Source organism: Bemisia tabaci, chromosome 3 (assembly GCF_918797505.1).
Source record: "Bemisia tabaci chromosome 3, PGI_BMITA_v3".
Classification (NCBI taxonomy): Eukaryota; Metazoa; Arthropoda; class Insecta; order Hemiptera; family Aleyrodidae; genus Bemisia; species Bemisia tabaci.
The window spans coordinates 27852515-27875009 of NC_092795.1; the positions used below are offsets into that span (position 1 = coordinate 27852515).

General features: G+C 40.9%; 1 protein-coding gene across 10 annotated transcripts in view; it reads left to right on the top strand.

The window, feature by feature from the left end:
* LOC109031066 (Ig-like and fibronectin type-III domain-containing protein 1) overlaps positions 1-22495 on the top strand; it is a 415859-nt gene that overhangs the window by 374122 nt on the left and 19242 nt on the right. For all 10 annotated transcript variants that reach the window (XM_019042365.2, XM_072298097.1, XM_072298099.1 and 7 more), the window contains 9 exons: positions 2348-2656; positions 4579-4740; positions 5904-6145; positions 13173-13396; positions 14130-14336; positions 17682-17889; positions 20151-20276; positions 20859-21189; positions 21780-21955. In XM_019042365.2, the coding sequence (XP_018897910.2) occupies positions 2348-2656; positions 4579-4740; positions 5904-6145; positions 13173-13396; positions 14130-14336; positions 17682-17889; positions 20151-20276; positions 20859-21189; positions 21780-21955 (1985 nt within the window). The remainder of the gene's footprint in view (positions 1-2347; positions 2657-4578; positions 4741-5903; positions 6146-13172; positions 13397-14129; positions 14337-17681; positions 17890-20150; positions 20277-20858; positions 21190-21779; positions 21956-22495) is intronic.

Genomic DNA, 22495 nt, shown 5'->3' on the forward strand with positions numbered 1-22495 from the left:
TTAATCATTTTATCAGAAGTAAAGTAGAATTTATAAATAGAATAATCGTAGAATGAAATAGAAAGCCATAAAATAGTAGAATTTTGTAAATATCACATTCAAAAACTTTATTTATTTCATAGCTAATTTCAATTTTTATGAATGAGTTCGTGTCGAATCATCAATTCTAGCTTTGGTGTTATTAAACTTAGGATCTTAGGGATCAGTCCTAGCAACAAAAATAAATTCAAGCGTTAATGTCATTTTCAGATTGAAATATATTGCCTTTGGTATGTTATGGTATGATAGTAAATTGATCAATAATACGATGATAGTAATTTCAATTTTTATCATTAGAGACGGTAATTTAGACTGAAGAAGGTTGCGTAGGATTGTGCTTGAGGAAAAAATCGTCCTCAAAAGAGGCTCCCTTTGTGCTTGGCTTATTCATTTTCTTTTGTGCACACGTCATCCTCATTTCTCGCAGGAAGTAGTCGTGCTTTCCCTCTATTCGAGTTTCTTCAAGTAAAGTTCGAGTTCTCAAGATCTTCTCGCGTTATCAAAGTTATCACAAGGAGTCACCCCGAGGTCCTCGGATCTCGGCTCTCGAGAGATTTTTTTATTTATTAACTTTTCCCGCATTCCGCAAGCCCCCCTCGAGCCTCCAAAATATCACGGCTTTTGATAATCTAAGTGAAAATACCTCGCCGAGAAGGGACTTCTCGGAATTGAAGAGCGAGACGAATGAACGAGGAGTTAAATTACATCGTTTGAGGATAATCGAAAGTGAATTATCCCGAGAGATGAGAAAATACTAATATCCTCTTCACCCCCCCCCCCCCAGGTGGGGTGCGTTGCCTTTTGCAAAAGCTTTTAAGCTTAAATATCAGATGGTTAAATGGCAGGTGGTTTAAATATCTTTAAGTTCTTCTGCTAACACACGCTTTGTATTAAATTCATAGAGATTTATCCTTGGTTCCTCTTTATTCCAATCTTCATCAAGAAATAATTCTCGGAATTTGGTCAAACTTGATTGTTAATTTAGTTTTTTTAGCTTTGTTTTCGCCATCAAAATGAGTCATCGAGCGACTGTTGAGTGCCGATCGAAATTTCATCTGCTTAATATAAATTGCGAACCGAGTATCGAATAAATAGACCACATTTTGCACTTTGAAACTTCAATTTCTGGCTCAGTTCAGAAACGACGTATGTACCATTAGTTTCCCTATGCACACGAGTGTTTTTACGGATGGGGAAGAATTTGTAGATCCTAATCGAAAAATGAAGTTCAAATGTCCTTTAACTGTGCTTGCTATTTATGTAACAAGGTGGTAAAGCAGAGCTGGGTCTGCTGCTGGGTCATTATTTAACGGGGAAAACAAGGCCAAAAGTTCAAAAATGTTCAATTAGAGTAAAAAAAAATGATTGAACCTTTGGCCGTGTTTTCCCCGCAAAGTAGTGTGGACTCAACACTGTTTTACCACCTTGTCTCATTAAGTCCGGGCCACATTTCTGAGTGGTTTTTTCTTGTTCGCGATGTATGTCAATCAGATTGTTGATCGGTAGTACTCAAAAATCGCATCTTCGCACAATGGAACGAGCTATTCGAAGAGGTGGGACTTTAATTTTTTGGCTAAAATTTAAAATATTGATGTTTATACATATAGTCACAAATTCAATTTCAACGGAAGTTTCTGAGAGGAAATCTCTCGAGAATCCCAATAGAGCCACGTTTGAACCTTTTTGTTTCATATTTTGACCGCGTTTAGCAGAAAGGAACTAAGCTACATCAGCTATTGCCAATTCACTGGAAAAAAAGTCGCTTGGATCTGGAGTCCAGACTCTTAAAAACATTGACAATAAAATACTCTTGATTCAATCGAATTTTTGCTTAGATCGAGAACCAAGCCTCTTAATTTAGGCGGATTTTTTTTTTTGATTCAAGCAAAAATCCGATTGAATCAAGAGTATTTTTTCTTGTCATTGTTTTCAAGAGTCTGGACTCTAGATGCAAGCGACTTATAAAGTTAACTGGACAGGATAATTTTTTACAAGACAACGTTTTTGCGGATTCTTTCGAAAATTTTAAGGAATTTGCTTCGTACTATGCAAAAAATTCATCGAAATTTTCACAAAAATCCGTACAACCTTTTTCCTGTAAAAAATTGAATTGCCCAATTCGATTTGGCAATAGCTGATGTGGCTTGGTTTCTTTCTACTTAGCGCGGTCCATTTTCGAGAATATAAACATTTCAAGTTTTCAGACTTTGTCCGACTTCTATAGACTCGGTCCAGTGTGCGCCGATCCATTTTTACCCTAAATCCGGCCCCTAGTGGTGTATCAAAATGAGTAATTTTGTGTTTGTAGTGCTATCGGCGCAACTGCAGCCGCCGCCGAAGAAGAACGGGACGTCGAGCGCGGGTGCCGGGAGCTCGGTCGAGTCGGTGGATTCGTCGGAGGAGGAGGGCGACTACAGCGTGGAGGAGCCCTCGGGATCGGGCCTGGGGACCGGGACAAACGGGAAGAACCACAACTACACAGACTGCTGCGTCGCCGCCAACGTCACCCACTCCTGCCTCGGTTTCTGCAGCATCCAGAGCATCCTCGACGGCAACACCGGACAAGACCCCGAGAACTGCGAGGCCGACTTCCCCACCATCGTCAAGTGCATGGCAGGTCAGTTCTCAACGCCTCGTCCGGGGTCTTTCAAGGAGTTTAAAGTACCCGCCGAACCATTTTGCTCGACTTTTTGTCACCCAATCCCCCCCTATTTTTAATGACACCCTTAACACAAAGTCACCATTGGCGGATCAAGAAGGACCTAACTCGTGGTCGAAGGGGGCGTAGAATTCCCTCCCCCTCGTTTGCCCGGAAAAAGGAGGAATAGAAGGGGAAGAAAGAAAAAAGGAAAACGCAATTTTTTTCAAATTTGTTTTTTTTTACTTCAGGCACCTTCAGACGCCTAGAAATGATGAAATTTCAACTTTTTTTTTGTTTGGATGACAACACGTCTACTATCCGCAAGGGGAGCGAGAAAGTAAGCATAGAGGAAAGAAGAAGGAAGGACCATCATATTCGATAATTATTCATGACAAAATTGACTCAAACCACTTATCGAATGGGCCTGTTGCAAACTTTTGCTAGAGCAAAAATAAGAGTTGTTTCTTGTAGATAATGCCTCAAAAATCACGATGAGCGCATCGGCAAAGTCTGAAATGCACTCATAACTTCACAATCTGCGTAAGAAATTTGCGTTTTTTTAAGCTTCCCGCTTCAAAAACGATACTACGGCACAGATGAACATTTTGTTAGAGGAGTCGCTCCATCGTCGGCGATATTCATCATGGCCGACGCTTGCGCGCAGTTCCGCGCGTAATTCGAGGAGAGTTCAAAGTCAATCAATTCGGGCGTGGAAAATATGAACGTTAACACACCGATTGTTATCTGGTCTAATCCAGTTCAGGTGTTATCTCGTCCCATCAGACGTGTTTTGGCGGATTGGCGTCGGCCATGATGATTATTGCCGACGATGGAACGACTCCTCTTACAAAATGTTCACCTGTGCCGTAGTATCGTTTTTGAAGCGGGAAGCTCAAAAAACCGCACATTTGTTACGCAGACTGTGAAGTTATGAGTGCATTTCAGACTTTGCCGATGCGCTCATCGTGATTTTTGAGGCATTATCTATAAGAAACAACTATTATTTTTGCTCTAGCAAAAGTTTGCAACAGGCCCATTCTTTAATATTTCAAAAAATGTTTGGGGGGAAGCCTCCCGACCCACCCCCCTTTCGCCCCCTTTGAAGAATTCTGGATCCGCCAATGAACCTCTTCCCTTCCCATCACGAAACAAGCGGTGTTGCTGAATTGATTTTTCAACCCCGATTAGTGCGTTTATTTTGACACGACCCAAAGTATTTAACTCGTAATTTTGGTCTGGAAAAGTCCTCCAAGTTAAATAATCGTTTCCGATTTATATTTTCTTGAAGATAAAGGTTTAATAGGTAGCACACTCAAAGAATGAATATAAAATGCACAGCCCCTTTGTGTAACATAGAACCTAAGTTGGATGTATATTTATGCTGGAAGGAATTATGCGCACATGATTTGCGTCTTGCATCGTTTCTTTTTGCTCTATTCATTTTCACAGAGCCTCTTCAAGCATAAAGACGGCTTATTTTAAAAACGAAGAAGAGAGTTCGTTGACATTCACCGGAAAAAAAGTCGCTTTGGTCCAGAGTCCAGACTCTTCACAACATTGACAAGAAAAAATACTCTTGATTCAATCCGATTTTTCCTTGAATCGAAGAGCCGAGTCTCTTGATTTAGGCAAATTTCCTTTTGACTCCAACAAGAAGTCCGATTGAATCAAGAGTATTTTTTCTTGTCAATGTTTTTAATAGTCTGGACTCTATTTCAAAGCGACTTTTTTTTCCCAGTGTTGCAGTTTGTCCCAGCCCCTTGGGTCGGTCAACGACCCGCTTTGAAAGGGTTGAGAAATGGAATAAAGTTGGGTAAATTTTCTTCTCACGTCGCGTTTTGTGGCGTGTCGCGGGTAAAGTGGCTTCGGAGTACTGAAGCGTTGTTTTCTTTTGGCAGACGGACGGAATCACGTGCCGTGCTGCATGAAGGAGGGCGTGCCGGACATCTGCCAAGACGTCTGCCGGGGCGAGTACACCGTCATCACGGACAACATCAAGACCCACTTCTCCTGCTCCTCTTACACCGAGCAAACTCTCGCCTGCATCAGCCGAGGAATAGGTGAGCTCAATCCCACTCAAAATCAATTCAATATACACTGAGAGGGCTGAATTTAATAAAAAAAAGAACCAAGTCTTTCTGAGGTATAGTCATAAGTAGTCTTAGGTAGGTCATTGTTTTCCCTTGCGCAGCTCCCTTTCTCTAAGGAAACCCCCAGGGGGTCTACAAGTCCGGAAATAGTACTGATTTTTTAATGGCGGTCCGGAAGTACTAAAAAAGTGCAGAATCCCGGAAGAAGGTCCGGAATTTTACTCATTTTTGTCGCAATTTGAGCGAAAAATTCAAATTTCGTCAAATAGAGGTACTGAAAAAGTAATGAATTTTTCTGTTGAGGAGGTACTGAATTTCTTGGGTATGTACTGAGAAAGTACTGGTAAAGTACTGATTTTTGGCCAGCTTGTTTTAGTAGTCAATCTGACCTGACATGGTTTATATTGTGATTAAAAGCAGGTCTAAGAAATCCTTAAAATCATTAAAAGGACAATTTTAACTTAAATTAAGGAAAGGCCAACAATATTACTTTGAAAATATACTCTTGCAAAGGTTTACAATAGTTTGCCGTCGGACGAAATAGAAAAGATAAAGGAAAAATTTCCCGGGCTTCGGGCATTTCAAGATAGGACCGTAAAATTTGTTAAAAACTAACACTTTCCTCTTCTGTAATTCTTTTTTTTTCAGTGGCAAACCATTTTCTAAAGTTATACTGTTGAATTTTACTCGCGATGTGTTGAAATTGCCATTCCTGTGATGAATATGAAGGATCTCCTTAGACTTCCCTTAATCACAGTATAAACGACTTGGAACTTCCTATGATGTTAATGAACACAGCTCTCAAAATTTTCCTATCGCAATACTGAATGTAAAAATTTAACTTTGAGTCTATATTCGGAAACGGAAAACCTGAAAAAGTCTGGAAATTAGGCTGAATCCAGAAAAATTGAGGAAAAGCCAGGAAAACTCGCTGCGAAACCTCGGAATGATCTTTTCCAAAGAACTCATTGCATTTAATCGAGTTCAAGACACTTTCGCTCTGATGAAGTTTTTAATCAAAGTAACGATTTTTCTGAAATGTATTCCTGCTTTCAACTCGATCAAAATACAAGCAAAGTATATGTATTATTGAGTATCTAATAATCCCGTTTTTTTTTTGTCGCGGCTATCAGAGCTGCTACCAGGATCTCCCCTGGAAGTATCGGTGGATCCGTTGACGGACAGTTCTGTCGACGTTCTGTGGAAGGCTCCCCAGTCTAACGGCCGCACCGTTATCCAGTATCTAGTCAACATCACGATGCTCAAGTCTTTCGACAACCGCTACGATGACGTCAGCAGGGCCATGACCCGGGTCAACGGCTCCGCCGCCACACCTGCACCCACCGCCACTCTTGCACACAGCGTTCTAGTCAAGGTAAGAACCAGTGACGTCATTCATCACATGTTCCTGTGAACCGTGGTTTCTCTCGCTTAACTTAACCTAAACTTACCCAGCGGGCCGATTATTGAAACTTTGTGTTTGTTGGGCGGACATAAATGACATAGGTTAAAGGGCGAGGCGTGATTGGTCGGCTATGTTTTATCGCTGCTTTGTCGTGCCTTCGTCAGGTGGAATGGACGACATACTGTCGGAAACTTAAGAGGTGCCGATAGCTTGTCGTGAGTTCAACCCGACATTGGCACGACAAATCAGCGATACGACGTAGCCGACCAATCACGTTCCGCCTTTTAACCTATGTCATCTATGTCCGCCTGACAAACACAAAATTTCAATAATCGGTCCGCAGCTTTACGTAACCTAACCTAACCCAACTTTATCTTATCTGACCTGACCCAACTTCACTGAACCAATCCTTCCCCAACCTTTACCCTGCCCATCTTTGACTTCACCTAATTTAAACTTACCTAGCCTAGCCTTACCTCATCTAATCTCATTATTTGTGACCCAAACCCCTCCTGGAAACCTACTTTTTTGGTTCTACTTGTGAGGAATATGTTTTTTATTTGTTGACACCGTGATAGTTCACACCATGCTCAGGGCCCATTTTGACTTTTTACTGCCTGTGCACGACGTCAACAATCGTCGACTCCGCTATCAGATTTTGGGTCTTTTGACGCCATGATCGTCGGCACCATGCAACGTTACCGCGCAAAATAGCAATGACCTCGATGGGTTGCCATTCGATTTGGAGGTGACTTGCGTTTTATCAACCGTAATTCATTATAGGAACTAAAAACTGCCTAATATTTCCGTTTATTGCAATAAGGTTGCTGAATAATTGCATAATTATTATGTAGATTTTGTGCAATATCAGAGGGAGAAAAATCGCAATTTTTTGATAGGAAAAAAAATGAGGCTTTAATGACGGAGAAAAAATCGAGGTTCAAACGCAATCAAATCGAGTGAGGATTCTCAAATGTTGACGATCCTAGTTAATTTTTCGAGATGAATCGGCACTTAAATAGCACATTTTTTCCAGCAAATCTGCATTTTTTGGGTTAAAAAATGCTGCTTGGGCGTTTTGAATCTGATGCATCCGAATTTTGCCGGGGAAAAAATCGAGCACAACATCTTAGAAAAGCGAGCAAATGGAAGAACCGAACTGCGTTTTAGCGTTTGTTTGTATTCCCCACGATCTGACCCAGCGGAAGAGAAGTCTCCCCAATGAAATTTTCAAGTCCTTTGTCACCCTCCCCCACCTTCGAAATTACCTTTAAGTGTGAAATATACTCGCCGTAAAATACGACCCGGAGTTTCATTCCGTTCAACTTTCTTTAAGTGAAAATGGAATGCACAGCTGTAAATAAGGGAAATGGAAGAATACAAGGGAGGTAACCCCACTTGGGAGAAGCTGAAAGCCGGTCTGGTATTTGCAGTGTGCTTGACCGGCTTTAGGGCCGAGACTGTTTATTCGGCTGTGTTGCCGGATGGATCGATAAAACCAGATAAAATCCAGAGGAATTCTCAATCCAAAATGAGCCATTAGACGGATGAGTCGTTATTGAAATCCATTAAGTCCTTGTTGTTTAGTAGCTCTGAGTTCCAGCAGAGTGCCAGCAGTCAGTGTAGTAAAGGGCTAATTAGAGACACCGCTGGAAAACATTATGTTGCAGGGAGCATCAAACTTTTTTAGTTCAAGTAACCCAAGATAGGTTAATAGGACAATAAAAAACGGAAAAATGGGAGCCAACCAGGAATAGGCTTTTCATATCCTAACCGTCTTTCTCTAAAGGAGCTAAAACTACTACAGTGAGGGAAAAAACGCATATTACATTGTGGCATCACTGTAATGAAGATGACACGTTTTCAAAATAGCTTATTAAATTGAAGTGCCTAAATTGCATACTTGGAAACATTTTGAATTTCGTTTTATCCCCGCAACAGCTTGTAGCATCAACCACCATCGCTGCTGAGCTTTTGTAGAGGGTGTGTCGGGTTAGTGCTACAACCTGCACCATCGTGCTAAGGGAAAACGCCATAAGAGCATTCGAGTGTTGCCAAATTTCTAGCAGTTAAATATCCATTTTCCCGAAAGAATAATTTGCATCGAGATTTTCAGGAATAATCTACAGAATAAGAACACAATTTTCTGGAAACTTGAGAAAAAAATGTTTACAAGTTTTCATGAAACTTAACATATTATCAGATGAAATCTGTCAACGTGTGAGTTTTCATGCGGTATTTTTCCCTAGTACAACAACATTGCCTTCAAGTTAAGGCTCAGGGTGGGTGTGAGATAATGTTTCGGTGCAGTTTTGCAACCCCTAACCGCGTTATGACCGCACGCTTATCGGTTTCGACTGGAATCTGGCGCGACCCCAGAGCCAAGACCCTGACTCCGTCGGCGAAAATTTAGTGCGAGGAATTTCCTCATCATCGAACCCTTCCCCTCCCCTCCAATGGCATTCGACCCGCCCCAAATTTGGTATCGATTCATCTTCACATTCACCGTGGATGAAATTCGTACGACCTCAACTGAAAAATATGTATTCGTCACAGTCCTCAGGATAAAAGACCTAAGTCCAGGATTGCACATTTTCCGATTTCGATTTTTATTAAGTCTGGTCGAAGAATCGAAATTTGAGTTTTCTGCGGAAAACATTCCCGAAGAATACATTGTCCGTGGTCTGATGTATTTTTGACATGAACCTGATGAATGCGGCCCTATGTCAAAACTCCTCGATGCATCTATTATTCATGGTAAAGAAGTGCGTCGAGTACATTCTCGAAAAATTAAAGGCGTTCAGGTTATTTGTGCAATAATTACGATCCACGCGAGGCCTTACCACAGCACAGCTCCTGGATGCAACTATTCGTGTTCAAGGGATGTCCATGTTGCATACTCCAAAATTGAAGGCGTTCAGGTTATTTGTGCAATAATTACGATCCGCGCGAAGCCTTACTACAGCTCAGCGCCTGGATGCAACTATTCGTGCTCAAGGGATGTCCATGTTGCATACTCCAAAATTGAAGGCGTTCATGTTATTTGTGCAATAATTACGATCCGCGCGAGGCCTTACCACGGCTCAGCGCCTGGATGCAACTATTCGTGCTCAAGGGATGTCCATGTTGCATACTCCAAAATTGACGGCGTTTTAGGTGTTCGTGCTCAATCAAAGATGTAAATATACACGCACGCCCGCATCGCGCATTACCAACGTCAAAATGCAATTGACTAATTTCACTCAATAGAAACCCGTATCGCATATCCAAAGCTTTGAAGGCGTTTCAGTTTGCGCATTCTCACAACGATGCAAATGCTACATTGCACGCAATACGACAATGTCCATGAAAGTGTACATGTGTTGTCTTCGTAACCGTGCACGTGTAAGAGCACCTCAGTGCACCGTGGCATACTTTTACCAAATTGAGTAAAACGAAAATGGGCGTTTCAACGATTAACGCTGTTCTGTTTCAAAGAATAAGATAAGAACGGCTCGGTTCATTTTTATTCAAATGTAGGGATAACATCTAATTTTATGTATTTTCCTTACAATAGTGAAAATCGGTCGGAATTTGTCAATTTCTTCAAACAAAATGCCGATGGAGAGGAGGTAGGTAGGTCTGGCTCTTAAAAGGTGCACCAGCACATTTGCGTCCGAAAATCCATAGCGCCTTCAATTTTTGAGTGTGCAACATGGACATCCTTTGAGCACGAATAGTTGCATCCAGGCGCTGTGCTGTAGGGACGCCTCTCGCGGATTTTAGCTATAGCACCTAATTTAAGTCTGACCATTTTTTATAATTTCCGAATAACTCTTTGGATTGCTTCGTCTTCAAAATGAGTTTTCCAATAAAATACTTCAAACCTTCCCCAACCCGGTTTGCTGTAGCATTTCTGAGCACTTTTTGTGCGGGGAAACTTCCAGTTCAGACATGATTTAAGGTCTTTAAATATATTTGCACTCCCGTGAAATTACCTGAAAAAGTCTTCTAAAGTCCTCAAATTTTTTTTGAGCATTCTCAATGCTTAACTCAGGACTCCTTGAAATGTCTTTGTAAGTTCTCGAGTTCGGCTTTGAAAAACTGCCACGAGCGTTGTATTAAGTCGTTAACCTGGGGTATCTCGCATCACTTTATTATGTTCTTTCGAACATATCTTCTGCGTCAATGCGTCTTTTTGATATGAAACAAGATGAAAATATCGAGACTACGCCAAGAGAAAACCGCCTTCCTCGCGTGGAGCTCGTCAACCATAAATCTTTATCTAAAACCAAAGCGAGCATCGAACGAGTCGGAACATCTGAAAAGCAATAAAGTTTGCAACAATAACGTTTGCCAAAACCGTTTTGCATATTCTATCGATTTCAGGACCTTGTTGCCTGGCGGCACGCTCTCTCTAGCGACTTTGTATCGGGCAAGACTCTGCACTAAGAGTCTCCATTGAAGGAATTCCTAACTTAAATCGTGTAAAAAGCGCTTCGACTGCTGAGTTACCTTTAGAGCAAGTTTACGTAGCCATAAACATGCATTCGTTTGAGTATCGGCCTATTTTTCTAGATTGTGTTGTTTTGCTTCTGATCCGAAGGATTTTAACGAGTTTATCCGCAATCGAGGATTTTTATCATTTGCACATACACTTGAAATCGTGGAAATAATATTAAATTATTTTATTACTCAGTTTTTTTCGTATTTCTTTTGCTTCAAGGCAAAAATTGGAATCTGCTGATCATTTCTAATTTTTTTCTTCTCTATAGAATAAAAGATTATATTTCTCTAGATACTTTTTAGATTTCTTGAGATTTTATTTCTTCTCCACGCAGTTTATTTTTATCCATTGAAATCAGAGGAAACAATTATTGAAGAAAAAAAAACAGAAATTTTTCGAAAGCCTAAATATCATTCCAACTCCGGTCCTCCCTCCCAAGCTAAAAGCGCTGCTAATGTTGGCTGAAACCATTTTGACAAGTTGCCCTTTTATCATATTTACTTCCTTATATATTAAATTTTATTTCCCATCCACCTTGCATTCTGATGAATCTAAACGTCTTTGTAAAATGCAGTCAAGCATACCTTCAATATATATTTTTTTAAATTTTGCATCGCAAGAACTTCCTGAAGAGAATATTACGTCAACCATTTCAGAATTTAAAAAAGAAAAAAAAATCTTCTCAAAGTTTCTCCTAGAGCCCATAAAAACTAGTATGACATTCAATATTTTTTCGCGTTCAAACGTTTCCCAAGGAAACGAATCTTAGTTCGCCTAAAACATAATCTTGAAGCCCGAATAATTCTCACAGTTTCACGCGCACTTTGACAGATACGCCGCCGGTTGCAAGCCCCGGGAACGTTTTGTCGCACAAGGCTCGGAGTGTTTCAATGTGTTATTTAGAAAGTGTGCCGCACATAAAAAAGCGAGGAAAATGAGACATAAACAAACCTCGAAAAGAAGGCGGTCTCCACGCTGGTGCCTGAGGGGTTCTTATCCTCAATTTTCACACTTAGCAGCGGAAGTAAACATGAGAGATTTTATTGCGGTTTCTCGGTCGTCGCACACTGTCGCCAGTTCTAGTGTCGTGGTTGACTCGTGCGGGCCACTGGGTTATTTGTCATTTTTAGCGCGAAAAGTGGCTGTGCACAAGGAAGGAAAAATGAATAGGAGAAGAAAAATATGAGCTTTTTCAAAGAGTGCCTCTCGTAATAACCAGCTTTTATCCCGGGTTTTAGTCCCACTAAAAACTAACGGGGATATGATTTTAGCGGATTTGTACATGAATTCATTACTAGGACCAGAATTACACTTCTCGTGGAAAAATGACTTACATTTACTCATTCCAAGAAGTAGATAGATCTTTTTGAAGACCGAAACACTACTCAGCCAGCTAATGTTAGGCAGAATCCTACATTGATTTTCACGAGTACCGTTGTACGCAAATCGGCAACCAACAATCAAGCATCGTACTCTTTCAGTTACGTCATGTTTTTTTGCTGGCAAATAAAATTGCAGATAGAAAACTCAGCTCCTTATGATTCGACCGTTTGTCACCCAATTTCCAAGTAAGGCAACGATCAAACACATAGGGTGTGGGATGAAAAATCCAGTCCATGGCCATACATCCGTACATGGCCGGCTGAAAGGAGAGTCCTGGAAAGGTGATATGGGGTAAGGTAAAATTGACCGAAGACAGAAATGCACCAAGTAGTATTCTCGTGGAAAATGAATCTGAAAGGAGAGTCCTGGAAAGGTGATATGGGGTAAGGTAAAATTGACCGAAGACAGAAATGCACCAAGTAGTATTCTCGTGGAAAATGAATCTGGCTTAGTTTTGAATTCAAATCGTCGTGAATTTTCTTGTGTCAAAAATTCAAAGTCAAGGAGAAATATTTTGAAGTAAAAACAGTTTCCCGTTTATATCTTTGCTCCAGGCCTGCTACATCCCATCTCTGGCCCTGGTACCAGTTTTAAAGTCCGGGCCCTGACAAGGGTTACATGTGAATTCGAAGTAGCGTGCCAACAGCGGCCCGGGCCGCCCAAGTGCGAAACCATGTATTTTCATCGCGGTTTTTCAAAATGCCCGCTCCTTTTTTATTTTTCCGAAGAGATAAAAGCCAAATTTATAACCTGATAGAATATTCTGTTCACGGAGAAGAAAATCGAGGAAGGTCTAAAAAAAATTCGTCGACTAGTTTTACGGAAAAAAATGAAGTGCGACAGGAATTCTGTAACGTCGCAAACGGAAATACGTGGTTTCGTACTTTGGCCATCTATATATTTTGTGTGTCGCAATAGATGGTTTTAAAATTTCCAAGGAAACACCCAGATCCGTAGAAGCATTTTTCCTAACGAAACTGCACAAGAAAAATAATTTAGAAGAGCTCAGTGAAACTAGAAAAATGATCGAATGACACATTTCCTGTGTTGTTTGCCCATCGATATATGTGAAAAGGGAATCTTTTAAATAATGCCATTGAACCTAAGACGGTGTCTTTTGAATTGCAGGTGAACAAAACTGACACGTCGGTGACGGTCCACGATCTGGTGCCCTACACGATGTACGAGGTGACAGTGACGGCCAAGAACATCCACGGAACAAGTCTGCCCTCGTACGCGGTGCGATTCTTGACGCTGACCGCCGGAACCGTCAAGAACAAGACCGCCGTCAAAACGCCCGAACTCCCGGACATCAAATCTTGTTGCTTCAATGCCGGCGTCCGTCACAAGGCGTAAGTCCCTCTCCGCCCTCTTTTGTCACGGACATAAACCTTACTGATAAAATACCGTTCAGATTTAAGATACTGGATTAGATCTGCGAATTTGAGGAAGATTTTCGGTTCTTTTGATCGCCAATTGAAGAGTTTGCCCGTAGAGAGGCGTCTTTGAAAAACATTTGTTTTTGAGCAAAACTGATTTGAAGCTTTGACAAAGTGGCTTTGCACATTGTTGCCTTTAATTCGGCAAAGGTGTGTCAGATCAATACAAAAACACATCGGTACGTTAGTATGTTTCCGAAGATGTGCTGATTCTGTGTAATTAATTTTTTTATAAAAAAGACAAATGATTTTTTTTCCTGGTTATATTCTGTTAGAATATCCATTTATATGTATACTTTATTTAGTGTACTATGGCATGAGGGCCATAGGCACATCCATGCTCTAGGCTTTTCAAATTTTCGAGGATCAAGGCCAAGTGAAGTCTGTTCCACCAAGCAGAATTCACTCGCCAATTTCGCGAAAATGTGTCGTCACAATCGGGTTTCGAACCCAGGACCTATTGAACCAGAGTCAGACGTCCAACCTGGCCGTCTAATACCAATCTGACAAGACGACCTAACGGGTAAACCCGCAATCGGTCAGTTGATAATTTCAGGATTAAAAGTCATTTTTTTAACACAACCTGTGCTACGATTTCATCTGCTATGAGAAATTGATCCAATAATACTTATTTTCTTGGGATCAGGTGCCTAGACAAGCTGTGCGACCCATCGGAATCAGGAACAGCGGAAGTGACGGACCTGATGATCTGCGCGCCGTGGGCCTCGGCCACGTTCGGGTGCATGGCCAACGGGATCGACCACAGACCCTGCTGCAGGGCCAGGGGCCTCCCTCCTCAGTGCCAACAGCTCTGCTCCGGCAACCTCACTCAGATCGATTTCAGTTTCTTCAAGTAAGTCTTCCAGCTTGTAATATTCAACATTTATTTCTCAATTCAGTTGTGAATAAACCAGCAATGCAGGTTTAAAAGGAATGGCGAAGAATAGACCGAACGGACGTATCCTTAAATGGATTCCATTTGCGTTAAGACATTTCCCCGTATGGACGAATCCCCGCGGATTTTGCCGTGAAGAAAATTTACATAATTTAAAAGTTTAAAGTTTTTTTTTTATTAGAGGAAAAATCCACGTTTTGTCTGAAATACGTCCTAGCGGGAAAATGTCCGAACTTCCGACTCCCTTATTTCAACTTCTTAGTCAACAAAAGATAGTAAATAGCCAAGGGCAGGAGGAAAAACGAATAAAAAGACACCAAGAGGAAATAATTGTCAGTAGTTATCTCTAAAATTGTAGTACTACCCCAATTTGTTGGATGATATGGACATTTCCAATCAATTGTGGTCGTACCGCAACATTTGGGTTGGTAACCTAATTCATTAGGGAACCACCAAAATTAATAGGAAATTTTCATATCACCCAACAACCCCTTGCTCTTTCTTTTCGATGACGTGTAAATAACAGTACAGAATTCCGGTCTCTCGAAAACTACATCGAGAATCGAACCATCCGATGTATGCCTCTTTTGAGACTTCCATGAATTTTCCAACTTTCGTCAGTCTTCGAGCTTTACCTCAACCGAATCCATGGAGACGATATCCGGGCTATAACGCTGAATTCGTGCTTTCACTTTCACCGAACGAGGCTCAACTCGAACGCACTCATCCGGTTTAACGGACCAACCAACAGTGGAACGGCGCAAAGTGGATCGAGTCAACGAGAGAGGTCGGACACGATTAAAAAAACTTCAAAAGCGAATAGCTACATCAATATGAAATTTTGATGTTTTAAAAGGGGTTCTATTGGTTTCCTCGTCAAATTCTCCACGAGAAACACCCCTTAAAATTTAAAATTTGACGAAATAAACATCGAAGTTTGCAATTTTAGTCCAAAAAAACTTGTCCAATCTCTCTTGTTGGCTCGCTTCCCTGTGCGGCGGTACTGCGGGAGGAGGGATTAACTCTGTTGATGTTCGGCTCGTCTCTTGCCCCTATCAAAGGGGTTTCGGAAACAAAAGGCCCGCTCACAAAACGGCGGGAAAAGGGCCGACGAGCATTTTTTTCGCCGCGCGCGGGAGAGGAGCTTCAATCACGCATTGTTCAATCTTGAGCGCGTAAATATTTGAAGTGGGGGCGCGGCATGCGTGCTTTTTAGAGGACGATAAAAATTTAACACCCTCCCGCTCGCGCGCGCGAGCCTTTTAAACGCTTGACTGATGTCCGCGTCAAAAAAACGCTCCTCGGTTTTATTATTCATGGATTCCCGGGGATTATCGATTTTTGTCACTGTCAAGTCGCTCGCACGTATGTCTTTTACTTTTTCCTCGTCCCCCCCCCCCCTCCCCCCAGGAAGAGAAAAAATTTCATATCGACGGTGAAACCCCCAAACCACGTATCTCGTTTGTGATGTTTAAAAATCTGCGCCCTTATTTTAACGAATCAACATTATTTCTCGATGTTTTTTCCCAGAGGAGAAATCTCACCAAATTTTTTTAGAATGGAGATGTTACATGTGTGAGGAACATGCGATTTGACTATTGATTCTTATGTGAAAGTTCGCGAGAAACACGATGGTGCCACTGGTTTTCTCTGAAATCAACTCCCAAGCTCAAAAAAAGTTCTCAAGTTGAGGCCAAAATGGAGGGAATATCCCCCGCTATCCTGAGAGTCCACGTCTACATCAAGACAAACTCTCCATGCAAAGATAGGGAGCAAATACATTAGCAGTGATGCCGTGTTTTCAGTTTTAGAGTCCCCAAATAATGTGGCAGCCCTGTCAATGCATTTGCTCCCCATCTTTGCATGAAGAGTTTGTCTTGATGTAGAGGTGGACTCTCAGGATAGCGTGGGATATCCCCTCCATTTTGGCCTCAACTTGAGAGCTTTTTTTGAACTTGAGAGATGATTTCAGAGAAAACCAGTGCACCAGCACCATCGTGCTTTTCGCGAACTTTTACATAAGAATCAACAGACAAATCGCAAATTCCTCACACATGCAACATCTCCATTGGCGTTGAATAGTTATTTATTAATAAATTAAGTATTCCAGAAATTCTGCAACGTCGCAAACCAAAGTGGGAGTTTCACCGTCGATATATACACCTATGACATTGTAGATCACGGGCCTATATCAGTAAGCTGATTGAGACTACTTCTTGCTATATCAGGCAAGATATGATTTCACTTCTATTTTAACCATGTATGTAATACTTCGATTTTTGATTTCTTACCGTCCGGACTAAAGTTTCAATAAGCAGCCCTTAAGATGATTCTAACTTATCTGCGAAGAGTTGACTCTTTAAGAGTTTTTGCGGTATAACATGTTTTTCGAAATAGCGTGACCTATAACCGAAAGAAATAATACGCTACCATAGCATCATGGAGTCATGGGTAACATAAATGCCAATTTCGCCACCCCCACATGTAATTTCACATCCTCGAAATGCAGAATTAATTATGTTTAATTAATTATTTGGATGTCATTGACTAGAATTAGCCTGACTACTTCATGGCAGTACCCCAAAGCCAAAAGGATCCTAACTCCAATCTTTGGAAAAATCGAGTTAGAGACGTTTTCGGAATCTCCGTTAACCCTTCCATGTGTGTGGTAAATTTGGTAGTCCTTTCTCGCGCCGGTTATGAGATACGGAGTTTCAAAAATTTCGATTTACATTTTGGAATCAATGAGACCGACTCGTGGTTTTCCCCTGATATCTCGAAAGGACAAAAATGGAGTCAGGTACCTTTAGGCTCTGGAGCACTGATACGTTACCTATATTCCTCTCATGTGAAATTTTTTTCATAGGAAAACTATCAAACAACATCCTGAAATGATATTTTGTGGGTATATTTTTCATTATTCAGGAAAAATCCATGGAATGTTTCAAGGAGTCATGTTGCTTTCGTTTTCTATTAAGAAATAAAGCTTGGTAGGAAACTAAGCAACATAAAGTGTAATTGGACCGACTTTGGTTAAACCTGTTCAATAATTGTATGTAATACTCACAACAACTAATGCCTACGCCGCGCCGTGTGTGAGCAGTTTCTCTTCATCAGATAGAAGAAAACCAGCGCGCCTTCAATTTTACCACGTAACGCGTGGATGCAACTTAACCTGCTCGATGACAGTCAATATTGCCTACGCGTTGATTTGAAGGCGCTTTGGTTTTCCCGTCCACACTCATGCGTAGCGTTTCTATCTGTGGCCGCGATGAATTTCTCACTGAGTATTCCTGTCCGCAGGTGCCTGAAATACATGGGAGACTACACGAGCTGCTTAATGCAGGGCTACGGGGTCTTGCCCTCGTCCCCGCAAAGGGTCAAGGTCTCCAATGTCGACACGTCATTTGCCATCGTCTCATGGAACCCGCCCAAGAAACTCTCCGAGACCGTCAAACATTACAACGTCTACTACGGCAAGGTCGATGAGGACTACGAAGTTGCTACAAAGGTAACCAATTTAGTTCGTGTTTAATATTTTAAATGATAAATGTCTACCGAAACGATACTTTTGATACAGCAACTTCAAATTCAATATTTCTGAAAAAAAAAAGAAACAAACTTAAATGGAAATAATGAATGCTTAATTGTTGGCCTCTCGGACAAAGTCATCATAATGTTTTGATGGTTGAATCTGTGTGGCATCATAATGGGTATCGTTACCAATAAAGCACAATTCATACTTTGGGAAGTACCCATTTTATGTGTGGAGGCGCGAGTTACTGCGAGAAACTTCGAAGAATTGTGAGGAATTGCCGATAAACCACGAAAGGGAGGAGAAGCAAAAAGGAATAAATATGAGGCAATAATAAAATATGTTGCAAAATAAAAATACATCTTTTAGGGAAGAACCAACTACGTTGAACTCGTGAAAACGGCACTAATTCACTTTTACCAAAGATTTGCTTCCGAATACTGGATAAATAAAGTGAGTCTCAAATTTCTTCACGTAAATCACATATTGTGATGCAAGAAACAATCTAACTTTTCAAATGTTTACACAAAGGATGAAAATAATGCATTTGGTAGTGTTGCAAGGACGCTAGTGCGGAGGAAGTCAGCCTTCAGCCTTCATTTTTTTCATGTTATGCTTGGATGCAACTAATCCAGCTCGATGACCAGCTGTATTGCCTATGTATCAAAATGAAGGCGTTTTGGTTTCCCTCGAGTTAATGCAAAGCATTGCCGCTTGTGATACAGGGTATTTTAGACCACCCGCACTAGGCTTTTTTCTCGGTTGTTTTAGGTCACACGAAGCCAGGGACCGAGGGGTTGATCAGGAAATCGACTCCAAGAAATTCGAATTTCATGGCCCCGAACAACAATCAGCGCCTCTGGGGGGTGAAAGGGGGTCATGATCCTAGAAGTCGGAATTTCCGACCGAATTGCCTTTCATTCAACCACTAGGAAATTCAGATTTCTTGGTATCAATTACTGAGGTGTGCACCTTTTTTCGGAGAATCTGCATCAATTTTGCGACCGAAGAGCAAGGAAGCGCGACTTTCAGGAACCGCAACTCTGATGTTCACGATCTCTTCTTTTATCCCTCGAGGGGGGGGGGGGGGGGGGGGGCTGGGTGGATTTCGGCACCGCGAAATTCGGAATCCTTGGGATAGATTCCCTTTGCCGCTCCGCTGTCCCTGACTTCGTAAAAGAACCGAGAAAAAAGCTTGGCACGGGTGGTCTAATGCCGACTCACAGTTAGCGCGCGACCAGAGGACTCCCCGCTAATTTGAAAATTGGCGCGTCAATTTGTATATTTTGTCAAGCGCGCCACTGGAATTGGCGGGAACCAATGGGAGTGAAGTTTCGACTTGTTTACATTCGCGATGATAACAGGATGTAAATAAACGTGGTTCCCTCTCCATCTTCTCGGGATTATTCAAAGTCGCTCGAGATTTTGATTTTTTGTATAAAAGCGAAGTAGTTTTTATCCATCTATCTGAACCACATCCCTCCAAAGAATATTCATTTTCATGTTCCCTCGATCAACTCCATGTTTCCAAGTCGAAACCTCACGATGTGCTCACTAAGTATCCGTAAGTTCCCATCACTAATAGTTTACATTTTCCTCCTTGTAGTTTCACCAGCATTGAACTGTTTGAATTAATTAAGTCTTTAAAATCCCAGGAAGCTTCAAATTTTCCATTTTGGCTTTTTAATCAATTTATTGCGTATTTATTGTCAGGGACAGGTGCATTTGTCCTGTTGTCAACATACTTCAAATATCTTTTCATGGCAGTGTCTCACCAGTTTATTTATACTCTGAGTTACCCCAAAGAGGGTTTAAGGCTGAGAGCTAAAGTACTTCTTGCCTACAAATGAGACTATAAAAGGTCTCCGTCAAATTCAGAGTCTAATCTATTGAGAGGTGTCTATCAGGGGCCTGCAAAAGTTTGATGAAAAGTTGCAGGATGTCGGATCCTGCAATTTAGCCGGAATAAATTTTCCTTGCATTTTCCTAGGCACTTATTTTTGGAGGAGGAAATCTGAAGAGTTGATATGATGGTAGACAGGCAGAGAAGACCAAACGCATTGAGGCTGCCGTGAATTTTCTTATCAAATGTCAAAACTATCGCGCCTTCTTTGAGTCAAATTTATTTTTCCCCCTCTACTCATTACACTGCAGCGAAAAAGTTAATCTTCACTGGAAAAACCTACCAAAATATGTATGTATTTGTCAATTTTAACACTTCTGTCTCTCTGTTTTAGACTCAGTCTCCGTTTGTTCTCGATGGTTTGGAGAGCGAAACTTTGTACGAGGTCTTCGTCATGGCTGTGAACGAGCATGGTGAAGGCAACCCCTCCGACAGAGTGGTCTTCATGACTCTAAGCAAGGTATATTCTATAACTCTTTTTGGTTGTCATAGTTTGTTTTAGGTATTGCTTTGTCATCAGACATATATGGATGCAAAAAATGCATCTCGATTTTTGATGCCGCAGATTTTTTGCCACATTTTATCCTCTAAAGGGGTAAATATCATTTCTTGGCATTTTTTATGATTTTGCTACCAATTCTATTGAAAATGGTTTGCATAACCATCGATTCGCAGCAATTTATGTACGGGTAATAGGCAGTGCGTGATCCTTTTCCTCCACTCCCACTAAACAAGTTTGTACCCTCTACCTCTTGCAGACCAATGAATGTTCCCTGAGGTTATTAGTTTTCATCACTCAGCGTTTCCAAAATTTTACAATATTCTTGTTAGTGGAAAATAATAAAAGTAAAGACTCCGTTGGTTTAGAATGAAAAGGTACTCAGCTACTGCTGCACCACTCTCCGTTAATACTTGTGATGAGCATAGTGCAAATGTGTGAGCCTCCAAATGCCAGGTTTCTAAATGCAGAGAAATTCTTAAAGAACATATTTTGATAAAGGTAGTCACTCTTTAATTCTTCTTTAATATTTTCCCATTTCAGGTGGAAGAAGATAAAATTGAAGAATCAGCAACAGCGTACAACATAACCTCTTGTTGTGTGGAAGCTGGCCTGAACGAAGTGTGCATGCCTCTGTGTTCGTATGATGCAAGTATGTCCAGCCTCAAAGCTCTAGCCAGCGAGTGTGGCCCTGAACTGTCCAAATTGCTCCGCTGCGGTGCCGGAGGCCGAAACCATGGCAGTTGCTGTGCTAGGAGAGGAGTTCCCGCAGCGTGTTTACCTCTTTGCTCCGGAGTGATAATAGAATCAATGATCGTCACTGCCACAACATGTGTTAGATATTTGGGCAACATCGTCCAGTGTTTCGAAGAAGGTATCAAAATAATATTTTAATAGGTCCTGGTAGTGATCAGATGTATTTTTTTTCACTGTGACATCTGGATTGTCACAAAATTGAAGTAGATAAATTTTTATGACTAGTGAGCGAGCAGTTTAGGAAAGTGAGGATGAATAACAAGAAATTAGAAATTAAAACTTTGGTAATAATCTTGGCGCTTGCTCAGAGGATGTTCTAATTGTGGCTCAATGATTTGCCACGAAGGAAAGCTAAAGCATGCCTTGTCGAAAAAGTTTTCAATAAACAATGCCCTGCCGCCTAACACTAAATGACACTCAAACAAAGCAGGAATGTCATACATTGTCTCACCAGTAATACGATGTAGATGTGTATGTGATGTTTATGTAGACCAATTGCGTCCATTGTAGAGACAAAATGGTGCGGCAACATAAAAAAAGATATATACTTTTTCATGGAAAACTTAACTAAACTTTCAAACTAAGTTAAACAGGAGAGATGTTTACAGCCTGGTACTTGAATAAGTGAGGAGTTTGGAAACAGCCCTTATGGGATGAAAAGTTGTAAAAATACATTTAAAATATTACATTTTTCTATTAAATTCCTAGGGACTGGCAAGATTCCTGGCCCAGTAGTGGATTTGCATGCAACCAAAATAACAAACAGCTCTGTTACACTACAATGGGAGGTCCCGATAGAAGGAAGCAATTACACGGACTTTGTGGTTCATTGTCAAAGAGTTGATAACACCTCAACTTACGAAACTGTTCTGAAACTGGAAAGAGTGAGTATTCTGTAATTTTTTTATCTGCCAATCATCCATATTACTGACATTTAATAATATTTTAAACGTTTTTGAGGCTGCGAGTCAAAAACTCTTGAAGAAAATATCGATACCTATTCAAACTGAAAGAACTTGCATCCCAATTTCTAAGGAGCAATAAATCTCCTGAAAATTCTTCATACTCTAAGTGGAATACTCCGTATGTTTCGGCCGGAATATTTTTCTGTCTTTTTATAGCTGCATGAAGTGCATTCCTGTGAATTGGAAAAAGTGAGAGTGGGTTGTTTTTCTTGAAAAAGACTTTTTCACAATTTGTATTTCAGCTTACATAAGTATATTACCTAAAGCCCTGTGCTGTAGAATTTTATCCATATCAAAAGTTCAGTTTTTCCTGAAATGTTTTCTCCTTAAAACAATGAACATTTTCTTTTGAAAGGTCTTTTCAAACAAAGAAGCAAATCTCGCTACTTTGTTCTTCACATAGAGTAACTGTGTAATCAAGCAACATTTTGAAAGAGTTCAACAAAAACGCACCAAATC